Source organism: Tympanuchus pallidicinctus, unplaced genomic scaffold (genome assembly GCF_026119805.1).
Source record: "Tympanuchus pallidicinctus isolate F22 unplaced genomic scaffold, pur_lepc_1.0 scaffold23, whole genome shotgun sequence".
In the NCBI taxonomy this organism is placed as follows: domain Eukaryota; kingdom Metazoa; phylum Chordata; class Aves; order Galliformes; family Phasianidae; genus Tympanuchus; species Tympanuchus pallidicinctus.
The window spans coordinates 3651766-3664426 of NW_026294740.1; the positions used below are offsets into that span (position 1 = coordinate 3651766).

General features: G+C 49.3%; 1 protein-coding gene and 1 long non-coding RNA gene across 3 annotated transcripts in view; one reads left to right on the top strand and one right to left on the bottom strand.

The window, feature by feature from the left end:
• The window catches only part of LOC128082974 (uncharacterized), a 201361-nt gene that overhangs the window by 175581 nt on the left and 13119 nt on the right, over positions 1–12661 (bottom strand). The window lies entirely within an intron of this gene.
• The window catches only part of SEPTIN9 (septin 9), a 95121-nt gene that overhangs the window by 14131 nt on the left and 68329 nt on the right, over positions 1–12661 (top strand). Inside the window, exon 2 of one of the 2 annotated variants that reach the window (XM_052687715.1) lies at positions 4413–4469. The exons of the other annotated variant lie outside the window; for it this stretch is intronic. Coding sequence (XP_052543675.1) covers positions 4413–4469 — 57 coding nt within the window. The remainder of the gene's footprint in view (positions 1–4412; positions 4470–12661) is intronic. 2 annotated transcript variants of the gene reach the window in all.

Sequence of the window (12661 nt, forward strand, 5' to 3'; positions counted from 1 at the left end):
AGAATGTATTTGGCTTCTGCTAGGAGTATAATGTTGTGGTAGGAATATCTTGCTAATGTCAATTTTCCTGTGGTTTCTTTGAGGATTATCTGTAATCCTTGGGCCAGATTCTCTCTGTGTGTGAATTCACCACTCTACTTGTGTTAATGACGCTGTGCCAATTAGCACTGCTGGCTTACCAAGCCCAGCTCTGTCCAGCTCCCACAGCAGGTTGGTGATGGCGCAGGCCATTTAGCAGTGCTCAGCCTTGGTGCACCCAGGTCCTGGTAGCTGTGCTGGAGAAGGGTTTGATCCCCTCCCTGTGTGTAACCTTCACCCCTGGGTGCAAGCTATGCTCCATCCCTGTGAAGCTCAAATTGTTGCTGAAAATATGTGATTCAGAATGAATCCATGCACTGGGGATGAAGTCTTTGTCTAGCAAGGTGACTTTTATTCTTTGGTGACTAGTGTTCTGATTAGTGTTGGATATAAGCTTGAATTTTTCTTTCTTTTTTTACACACTCCTTTTGAGGTTAATGTTGCAAGTGGATTTTGAGCTAATGGAACTGAGGCTGTAATTGCGTGGTTCACTGGAGCTGGATTTGAAGCAACAGAGGTATTTGGTCTCTGCTAACAGATTGTCCTTCCCTAATGGTCCCCAGCTCCTCTGCAGCCTCTCTGTCACCTGCTGCTCCAGTCACTCCAGGCTGTATGCAATGCTGACACTGGGCTGTGATGTCCAACATCAACTGCGATGTCCAGTGTCGGGCCATGATGTTTCACATTGAGCTGTGATGTCCAACACAGGGCTGTGATGTCCAACATTGGGTTGTAATTTCCAACACTGGGCTGTGATGTCTAATATCAGCACTGTCAGTTTGCAGTTTGGTCTCCAGCTCTGACACTGGAGGATCTGCTGAGGCTGTGCTATGCACAACTGTCTCTGTTAACAGCTTCCATCCTCCTTGTTGATGAAGTCTTCCCCAGCTGTTGTATGGAAAGAGCTTATAGATCTTGTTTGTGTGGAGCAGGAAGGGATACAGCTGCTGGTAAAGACAGTTCTCTCACTATTGGGATAGTACCTGAGATACAGGTAAAATGAGAGGGAGTTTACTCTCGATATGGTCCAAAACAGATGGTCCTGAGAGTAAATCTGACACTGTACTGCCTTTATTCTGGGTGAAGAAGGAACCTATGTGATGTCAGCTCAGACCCACCAGCAACTGAACAGAACAAGGTCATGCTGACTGTTTGGAGGAGCTGGGACAGCTTTGGGGTGCCTTCTGCTGGTTTTGGCCCATCTGTTTCTAACACAACCCTTGTTTGGTCTGGGTTCATTTATTATATTCTGGATTACATCCTCCGCTCTTTGTCCTCGCCCCATGGTTTCTCTTGATGATGGAAATTAGTCTCTTGCTCTTTGATTTCTACATGGTACGAGTGTAGAGGCATGGATCACTTACTGTGAGGAGAAAATAAATTTCAGGTGGCCTGCCTTGTTACTATTACATTTCATTAGGAATAGGTGAAAAAGTTGGGAATAATTGGGAAAGTTAGTTGGAAGAGTTGGAAAGTTTGAGATTTATCATGAAAAAGCTCTGATTTATTTTGGAGGATGCGTGTGTTGACTGTATTGCTGTTGTACATCTCTGACACAGCTGACATCTTCTAAGTGCTGGTCTCAGGTTCAACCAAGTCAACTGGGAAGGTTGCACTGTAGTATGGACAGTTTGCCCAGATACATCAGCTTCAGTCTCCTCATACTGGAATGCTTTACACCCACGGTGAGTTAAATCAGCAGCTGCAAGGAGCACGAAGTAGTAGAACGCTCAGCTCCATGCATGCTGGTGGCAGTGATTTAGGGGGCATGCTGGTGATGGGTTGATGGCTGGCCTAGATGATCTTAGTCATCTTTTCCAACCTTAGAGATTCTATGATTTCCCCACGAGCCTGCCTGAGACCTCACTTGCACTGACATGGCCCTGTTGGAGCACTTTTGGTTTCAGTAGCTGTGTTGGAGCACCCAGCTCAACCCAGTGTGCCTGCAGTGCTGCTGTGTGCCAGGTGTGCCTGATGGTCCCAGCCTGCAGGTCTGGAGGGGATTGGTCCTTGATGATAAATGTGGAAACCTACTGCTCAGCCTCTGAGCCAAGGTGAGGCTGAGCTCTGAGAAAGTTATGGTGCTGTGCTGCTGCCACACATCTGCTGGGCTGAATGAACTGTTCTTGGATGGACCTGTTTTAGCTGCCGACTCTTCTAATTTGAAGTCATTCCACTGGAGTGCGGGAAAGCATTCCAAATTTCAACCAAATAAAGCACATTTCATTATGTTTCTTAGTCCAGTGCACTATGTTAAATTTATAGGATGGCCTGAGGGCACTTGAGCTGTGTTAAGAGGGAGGGCTCATAGACACCATGTCTGGGGTGGAAAGCATTGATTTTCGTTTCATAGCTCCATGGGCCAAAGTGGGGCTCAGCCTGCTGCTCCCACACTATAGAGATAACCTTGGAATGCTGCTGGTGTGCTGATGCTCCAGTTCTGCCCACATCACTGGCTTCCTGGAAGCCTGCTCAGAGCAGCATATTTTTAGCTATTGCTTTCTTGTTTTTTGACAGAAGTTCTCTTCTGTCTTGCTGGCCTGCCAGCATTCCATGTTGCTTATTATTGGCTTTCCAGAGCTGTCTGGATGCTCTCTTGGTGGAGGGGCCGTGAGGCATTGTAGTCTGGGGCAGCATGGTGCTGCTTCCTCTTTCCAGATCCGTTGTTGAGATGTTGGACAGGCTGGATGAATTGTTGCTTTGCTCCCCTTCCACTGAAAGGGGATTATTATGCATTATTATGAATTATTAATACTGTGTGACGCAAAGGTTGGAGCAACAGCTGTCGGAAAAACTTCCTCCTAATCCCATCTCCAATACAGACCAGTTTATCTTGCCCACCTTTTTGCTTATGTATTTAAATACCGCAGATAGCACTGGCAGGGTAGACAACAGGCCTCTCAGAAGTGTTTGCCCAGAGGTACTGCTCAGCCATGCATGGATGCTGCAGTGGTGCCGCGTGGACGCTCCAACCCGTGTGTGTGTTTTTCCACTGCTGAAGGGAATGAAGCCCATTTCCTATGTGTGATCCTGTCCAAGCTTGTAAGCTCCTCGCTCCGCTTCCATCCTGCTTTGCCGCAGACTGGATGAAGCCTTTGAACATGAAAAGATGTATTTAACCAGCTCGCCATGGTTGCATATCTGCTTTCCCCAGTGTGTCACCAGTCAGGGATGTTTTTCTCTGGGTTTTGAGCGATTTCTAAAGCGGGATTTCAGTGCAGCATCTTGAATGTGCGTGTATGGGGCTCTCTGTGCCAGGACCTGAGTGCTCCGTGCCTGGAGAAGGGGCACTCAGAGCCCTGCTGAGCACAGGAATTGTGCCTTTTCCTTCTTTGCCAGGGCAGCAATAGGCATTTGAGGACAGAATAATTAAGAAAAAAATCAGGGACTGTGGTTAAAAGAAAAAATATGACACTGGTTAAAAACTTTAATGCTGATTATAGCTCATGAGCCCTTGTCTCTGCGTCAGTAATGGGCAGTGTGGGCTGAGTGATGTGCAGAGCAGCACAGCACCCGGGGCTGCCCTGTGCCACCACAGCTCCCCAGGAGCAGCCCTGTGGTTCAGCTGCGTGGCTTCGTAGGCACAGAAGCTTTTTATGTTAACAGAGGAAGGCAGAGAGAAAATACACACACACATGCATACACACAAGCAGAAGTTTCTGAGCATGAGACGTTTTTTCCATGTCAAGCTGCCAGGCAGTGCTTTTTCCTTCCCTCCCTCCATCCCAGGCTCATTGCTATGGACGTTTTCCTGCCTTTTATACTTTTTTTCCCTCTTTTGTGTATGATGCAAACTTCTGCAGCTGACAAGGTTTGTAAGGTTGAGGCTATGTTCCATACTGCAACGGGGGGATGTGTTGCAGCTTATTTTAATGCTATTTTAATCCTTGTCCAACAGATTGGTGAGAAGATACTTATTTGAAGTCTACCACTTGCAATTAAATAACACCATCACTGAGAAGATTTGGGAGACTTTTAGCAATTTGCAGAATGGAAATTCCTACTAAAAACATTAGTGTGACCTGGCAGAGTTAGGGCTGAGGTAGGAACCCACACTGCTACTGCATTCTGGAGGCTACCAGCTCACATCCCTGCGCTGAGATGATGGAAAGAGCCTGGAGCCCCTTCTCCTCCTGCAGAGCCCCCAGAACGAAATCTCTGTGTGGGGAAATTACAGTGTTTGGGGTCATTCCAGAACGCAGCATCCCACATTGAGGGCTCAGAGCAAGTATTCCTTTCCTGCCCACTTTTGTTGTGCTTAAGAAAGAGAAACCGAGGCACGTGCCATGTTCACCTGCATCCCTTGGCTCATGTAAATCTTCTTCTTGCTGCAGGAATCACCCGGACCTCCAGTGGGAGACTGCGCAGGCTCAGTGACCAGACCAGCCCCAGTGAGTTGCATGGCCTCTTTAATTTTTGAAACATCCTCATCCAATAAAAAACAAAACCAATCAACAACAAATGCAGCCAACCAACCAGTTGACAACAAATGAGTTGGGACAATGGAAGGAGTAACTCCTGGAAAATGCAGCTTCTGCCTTCTATTCAGTGCAGGCTGCTGATAGATGCAGAGTTCTCCATGCAGTAGCAGCAGAGCAGCATTCATATAAAAGAGAGCAGTATATATAAAATAACCGTGAAAAGAGAGAGCGGTGTAAAATAAAAGATTAATTACTTACTGAATAATGGATCCAGAGAGAATAATTAGAAAAGCCCATCTCAATTCCAGGGGTCTGACAGCAGGTAACGGAAAGCAGGAATGGCCCGAGGTTGAAATACAGCTTTAGTAATTAGCGTCTCGTTCTTACTCTCTTTAGCTATTATTTTTTATTGGATGTGGAGATTTATGGATTATATGTGCTTATGACTAAATTTACACTCCTAATTGCAGCGTAATGTTTCTGAAGCTGTTTCTGATTCAGAAGGAAGCAGGTGGGAGGGGTTCCTTCTGGAAGGTGTTTGTAGCCTCTGGGAATGCAGTAGAGCTTGGGAGCACCTGAGTCCATTGGCTCTGCAGTTCGTGTGCTGATTGAGCTGCACAGCATACATGGAATCACTAAAGTTGGAAAAGACCTCTCAGCTCACCAACTGCAGCCATCAGCCCACCCCCACCATGCCCACTGACCACGTCTCCCAGTGCCACATCTCCATGGCTCTTGATCACCTCCAGGGACAGTGACTCCACCACGCCCCTGGTCAGTGTGTGCTGATGCCTCACCACTCTTTTCAGAAAGAAATTGTTCCTAATATCCAACCTGAGGTACAGCCTCACCTTTAGCATCACCCCATCATTTTCCCTGGGATGCTGCTGCTCACCTCTGCTTGAAGAGAACCCCGCTTGCCTGCTCCATACCCAGCACTGCCCACGTTGAGGTTGGAGCTTCCACCCGCTCCCACTCCCTCGATCTTTGTCACCAACAGTTGCTCCCTGTGGGCTCTGTTTGCTATTTCAATTCATCTTCTCAGCCCTCATATCCTGTCTCAGCTCCCAGATGGATTTATCCAAACAGTTGTTGTCAGCTTTTCCCTTTGTGCTGTGGGGAGGAGAAAGCCACCCTCGGAAGCCTTCCTGGAGCACTGACCTCAACATTCTGCTGTATCTGGGCATGAGCACATGTGGGATGGGGATTAGTCACAGGCATCTGGTTTAGGGTGCTCTTAAGGGCTTTGGAAGCTATGACACTGTCTGGCTCGCCTTCATCAGAAGTAGGGACAGGCCCAGAGGTATTGCAGGTACGGTACAGACATGGTGACAGGGACCATGGCCACTCGCAGCTCTGGAGCTTAGCAGTTGTAAAGCACTGAGATGCTGTGATGTATCAGTGGATGTAAATGTGCTCTAACAGGATTGTGGCCACAAACTGACATTGGATAGCTGGAAAAATGCACTGTGTAATAAATCAGCACGGAGTCAGTACTGGTCTGGGTGCTGATGGCAGCAGGAGCAGGGAGCTGAGCTGCAATGCAGTGGCAAAAAACTGCCTCAAAACATGGCCACTGGTGCAGAAGCTGCAAATTTTGAACTGAACTGCATGTTTGTCTGCTGTGTGTGCAACAACAAAACTGCAGTTGTAGCCCTCGTGTAGCATGTTTTCCTATACATATGTCCAAGGACAGAAAGGGGAACTGGTACAGCTCCAAAGGTAACTGGAGTGTGGAGAATCTAAATTGGAAGACACAGCACATTTGTTCAATCTTGTTTTCTTTAGACTCTAATTATATACTTTTCCACTTTTTCGGTGAGAGATCTTTTAAATATTTTTTTTCTAAGTTAAAATCAAATGAGCAACTCAGTGCTCCATTTTACATTGCAGTAAATATTTATGACTCTATATAACTGCAACTCAATTTCCCCTTGTTTCAGATCCAAATTTTCCCCTCCGCACATCTGGCCCTGTACCCAGAAGCTTTTATTCCTATGCAAGATAAATTGGGACTGGGATGACTGAGCAGTGGCTGTAAATGAAGCGTCACAGAAGGGGGCTGTTTTGGGCTCTTTGCCACCCTAAACAAAGAAAGGGATGACATGCATTTCCATAGCCACTGGCTCTTGGGATTCAGATAGCTGCACAGTCATCCACAGACCATCGTATCCCTGGGACACGCAGTGACATTGGGACCCCAAATCTGGCATTGGCTTCTTTTTGGGAACCTTATTCCATGACTCCTCTTGGTTTTTCTTGTAACTTTGAAGGCAGCTGTGTGGTTTGGCAACCAGCTCAGCAGCAATGCTGAGAGTTTAGAGCTTCAGTTTTTGTTTCGTGCAGGACTTCTGTGTAGCTCTGGGTAAGCCATTGTGGTGGGACACATCTGGGCTTCTTGATGGCCAGTGGAGAGAGCTGGTGGCTATCAGAGTGTCTGAGAGCACCTATTTTAGGACAAGAAACAGGCTTCTTGAAGGAAGCCATGTCCCCATGGGATTACAGGGAACTATAATTTCTTTGGGGTGGTCTGGCCGTGGGGCTCCAGCTCTGTCCTGGGGTGCAGCCTTCAGCCAGACCTGGGTTGGGAAAGTGATGGGGTTTGGCGCCCTCACCCCCCAATTGAGACATGAGAGCCTGGATGAGGCTGAGTTTTGTGAGTGGTTTGGAGGCTCTGTTCAGTGTGCAATTGGAAACAGGCAGAGAGAGGGAAATGGGAAGCCCTTTATGAAGGACTCTGTCAGAGTGCAGTGTTGGCCTCTAAAATGCCACCGTCACCTGATTTTTGGTAGCTTAGGGTAATATTTCTGCAAGGATAAGAACTATGTACTAGGGAAGTTACTCCCACTTCATTTTCCTATAGCTGTACGTGATGGATTTGAAAGAAAATATTTGCTGACATTTGCCATCCGGAGCAGAGCTGTGTTCCCAAGTAGCAGAGAACAGCCCCAGAGCAGCTGGAGTGGAAGGTATCAGCATCGGGTTCCTCCCGGTTGTCAGCTGCACTCGGACTTTGATTTTCTTCCAGGCTGCAGTTTGAGTTTGCTATGAGGAAGGAACTCCCCATTGTGGAGGCAATATAAGAGGATCCAAAGAATGGTATATTTACTGGTTTAACTGAACCAGCACATCCCTCCTGGGCACGTAGGTATAGGAGGGAGTGGGATGCCATCCCGTTGTGCTGCTCTTGCACTGCTGCTATTTCAGGTCAGGTGCTTTGTTTGTGAGATACCCCAAAGGGAGAGGAGGGGGACAGGTGCTTCTGCTTTCCTGTTTCAGCCTTTGTCTCTCTGCTGGGCTGTGTGGAGCAGGCAGCTGCTCCCATCCCGGGCAGGCGGTGCAGCCCTGTCCTGCAGTGTCAGCAGCTGGCTGGAAGTCAACCACAGCTTGTCTCGGGGCTTTTTGGAAGCATAATTTAGAGAGGCATAAAGCTCGAGGCCAGCTATCTGGGTTGCATTATAAAGGGGCACTCATTGATGTCATGAAACCCATCATCGAAGCGGTTGGTTTAATGTTGTTTAAATACTTCTGTTGGGACTCCCTCCAGGCCTTACAGCCGTATCAGGCTGCTTGGATTTTGGGTCATCTTGAGTCCCTCGTCCACCCTTTAAGTGGTGCCAAGCTCTAGCACGGCTCTAATTTCAGGGCTATGTAATTAAACAGGCACTTGCTGAAGGGTTCCATGGCTGATGACACACTCATCTCCTTGTGAAAAATGCTTCAGCAGTGCCAGAAAAGAGCCATGCTTCCTTCATTATCAGTCAGCCTGGGGCAGTGTCTCTGTGTGACTCCTTATCAGAGCTGTTGCACAGATAATATTTTTTTTCTCATTTTGCTTTTCCCTGCTTAAGTCTGGTGGTTTCCCTTTGACAGGAATTGACATTCCCATTTCACAGAGGAAGACAGCAGCAGAAATGCTGAAAATAGCACTGTTTGCATTGCCTATGAGACTGGGAGTCCTTCTGAGGCACTGAAATGAGAAGCTGTGTGTCGTAGTGGGGGGCTGTGGGCACTAGATTCAATTGGGCATCCCAAATTAGTGAACCCTGATGAAGTCAGATGTTGCAGTGAGGATCTCAAATGCTTGTAATGAGTTTAAGGTAAATAAGGCAATAGGTTGTGCTGTTTCCATCTCTTGGTTTAGTCCTTTGGCCTGAGGACGATCTCTCTGTGCTCATTGTTCAAGAGAGCAGCTTTAGAAGGTGAACCAAAATAGTGACAATAAAAGTAATACCAAAAGCCAGCGGCTCCCTAGCCAAGCGTGCATGATTACAGTTATGTAAGCTAATTCAGAGTGCTATAAAAACCATTAGGTCTCCTGAGTTGTTTTTCCCCAGGGAAATACTGTCAGAACTGACAAATCCCTCCTGAAGCTCAGGAGTGAGCATAGCACAGCCCTCTGTGTGCAGCCATGGTTCCCCATCCCTGGAGGTGTCCAAGGCCAGGTTGGCTGGGGTCTTGGGCAACCTGATCTGGTGCCTGATCTAGTGGCTGGCAGCCCTGCCTATGGCAGGGAGTTGGAACTAGATGGTTGTTGAGGTCTTTTTCAGTCTGAGCTATTTTGTGATACTCTGATGCCTGAGCAAGTCGAGCTGAGAGCTCCTGCACTAGGTTTCATCCCAGACCTTCATCTTATCCCAGTCTTGCTGAATCCTGCCTTGGTTTCCTGCTGCCATGTGCCATGTGTCACTCACTACCAAGCTGTGAGTGCAATGAGCTGGGGGAGCACACATCTCTGTGCTGTAATATTTTCAACACAGACTGTGCCTTTCACCTTGGTAGATCTGCACAAGGGTTAACCCAGGACTTGTGGCTGCAGCCTGGTTGTGTTGGACGTGTCCCTACATGAGATCATACACATTTCTTCAGGCGGTCTCTGTTCCCCTTTGTTCCTTGCCCCACACTGGGCACACCAGCTGCGCAGCTCTCCGTGCCAGCGTCCCCATACACTCACACTGCTCGTTTCCTCAGGCTCCTGGTGACAAGCCTGGTGACATGTGTCCTCTCTGTCCTCCTCATCCTGAGCAAGCAGCAAAGGGTGAAGCCAGGTCAGCCTGGAGAATCCCTCCTACAATAGTGCAGCTCCATGAATGTGTCTCTGCAGGAAAGCCAAACCCTAGGCAGCAAGAAGTTAAAGTGGGAAAGCTGCTCTGGGCTCAGGTGCTTGGTTTGCTGCACAGACACACATCCTGTGCTTGCATAATGCAGACATGTGGAGCTGCCTGGGGTGGTCCTGTGGGGATGCCACGTGCTTCAAGTAGAGATATGCATTAGTTGGAATGCAGGAGGGAACGCAGGCTGTTGTGTGCAAGCTGAGAATTAAGGTATAGTGATTCCTTAATTACTGGAACTGAAGGAGAACTGGTGTGCCTTGGCTTGGTTGGGGTGTGCTAACTCCTGGCTACCTACTGTGCTGTGTGGTCACATTTCTCTCCATCGGATATGTGCATCTTCTTGTGGTGTTTTTCTTCCTCATCTTTTTTGTTGCTGAAATGTCAATTTGCAAATTGCCCTTGGGCATGTTGGCAGAGCTCATGGCTGCTCCACTTTCCCTCTTCCCCTCCATCGCGGTGTCCCTCGTCACGTGGGCAGAGGCAAATTCCCCAGCCCTGGCTGTGCACCACAGGCGTGCTGTGAGCCTCCTCAGCCACACATCCGGCGGTGTCTGGCATTTCCCAAAACCCCTAATTGTGCCTTGGGCAGAGAGCACCAATTTGATCCTTGCTATATTTATCCCGTGTGCAGGACAGGAGCACAGCCCTTCTCTGGGTCGCAGCAACCTCCGCTATCCATACAAGCTTGGAGACGAAAGTATGGAGCACAGAGAGCCAACCGTACCCTGGGCTGCACTCAAAGCAGTGTGGTCAGCAGGTCAGGAAAGGTATCTGCACCTCTGCTCTGTGCTGTGAGACCTCACCTGGAGCACTGCATCCAGACATGGAGTCCTCAGCACAAAAGAGACTTGGACCTGTTGGAGAACATCCAGAGGAGGGCCCCAGAAATGCTCCCAGGGATGAAACAGCCCTAGGAGGACTGGCTGAGGGCTGGGGCTGTGCAGCCTGGAGAAGGGTGGGCTCTGGGGAGAGCTGAAAGCAGCCTTCGGTATCTCAAGGAGGGCTGTAAGAGAGAGTGGGACAGAGTCTTTATCAGGATCTGTGTGATAGGACAAGGGGAAATGACTGCAAACTAAAAGAAGGCAGATTTAGACTGGATGTAAGGAAGAAGTTTTTAGACCACAGGTGGTGAGGCACAGGCTGCCCAGAGAGGCGGTGGTGCCCCATCCCTGCAGACAGCCAAGGTCAGGGGATGGGCTGTGAGCACTGATGGAGCTGTGGGTGCTCCTGCTCAGTGCAGGGGTGGGACCGGATGGCCTTTAGGGATCCCTTCCAACTCCAACCATGCTATGGTTCTATGAAGCGAGTGCTCTCTGGGGCTGGGCCAATGGCAGCAAGCAGTCCAGGCAGGTCGGCATCTGTTGAGGATCCTGGAAGAGTTAACGTGCATCAGGAGGGAGCAAGCAGTCCTCCTGCCTCGCCTCGCCTTTCACTCTGCGCTGCCAGCTGCTATTAATACTTCAGCACATGAGTGTTAAAGCACAAGCAGAGAGCCCAGGGAGGATATGCTCGGGATTTCCGGCAGTTTGAAGCTTTCAGGCAAAGAAGTTGAGAGCCAGCACAGAGGAGAGCCAGAGCAGGGCTCCTCTTAAAGATATACTCCTCCCTAGTATGCATGGGATGGGACAAGATGTGTGCGCTGTTTGAGCTCAGGCCTGTGTTGCCTAGTCACTGAATGGAATCTGAGTGGTGAGGAACCTCTCGCACCACGTTTCCCTGCCCCTCCAGGCCCTGCAGCTCTCTGGCACCACTGTCAGAGCACTTTGAGGCTCTGCTCCCTGCACCGACTTGCAGCACTAGGCCTTCCCAGCTCACTCAGCAGGAGGGCTGGGTTACACGCTGCTGCCTGGCTGCTGCCAGAGCCTGCAGCTCCTACCAGCTCCAAGCTCCACGCTGTAGAGCGGCATGGCTGCACCTTTAAAGGGAATCTGCAAAATTCCCTTGAGGACTTGAGTCTGCATGAGAGCATCCACCCTGAGGTTTTATGAGATTAAAGTTGAGGTTCATTAATCATCACTGGGATCCACTTCACTGGCTGTCTTGTGCCAATCTACAGGAATGATCCTTTCACTCTGCTGCTCCTGCTCACCTGGTTCTCGATGGGTTAAAATCCCCAGGCTGAAGCACGCCTGCTGCCCATCCCTTCTTCCTTTCCATTCGCCTTCTTCCTTTCTTGGTACTTCCTGAGTTTTTCCCTTCCTCTGCAGCGTCAGCCTGCTTATGGCATAAGGCACGCGGCCATGAGGGCTGTGGATGGTGGTGATTGCAGAGGTCTGGGTTTTGTGCTGCACAGGTCAGCAGCTCCTCTGGGCTCCTGCTTTGTGTTGGGCACCTTTGCAATTTTGGGCAGGAAGCGTGGTTTTGGGCTGTGCATGGGAAAGTTTTGCTCATTGTCCCCTCTTTAGTGCCTTAGGCACTGGTGGCAGAAACATGCAAAGCATTAATAGGGAAAGAACAAGAATTTGGGAAGGAATCTAAGCTTTCCTGCCTAGCAAATAACTCAAGCTCTGACCACTGGGGATTAGAACTTTCCTAAGGCATGGAGCTTCCTGGTGCTGCCTCCATTTAAGCTTTTTCTATCTGTAGGGTTGCTGCTGGCTTGACTATGCTGCTTGCCAGATGCCATGCAGCATGTGCTTTGTTCCTCCTTCTGTTGACAGCGATGCTCCATCAGTTGCTCCATGGGGAAACACACATGATTGCTGGGATTTCTCACGTTGCCACTGGAAAGCAGTGCAAAGTAGGTGCAGGCTTTGAGCTCCAATGTCCCAACAAGGAACTGAGGGCTGCAGCTGGCTTGTCTGCTGGCTGGCCCTGGGGACAGAGGCTGTGCCCTCGCATCTGGCCGGGTGACTCAGGCTACAGGATGTCAATAGGCACTTGCGGTGGGTGGCACGGGGGGGTGGCTGTAGGCAGTCAGCTCCATGGCTCAGTGCTCCCCATCTTCCACAGCAGTTCTGTGTTGCGTTTAGGGGGACATCTGCTGCATCCCTGTGTTTTGGGGCCACGAAGGAGCAGCGGTGACCCCCAAGGCTGAATCGGGGGGCA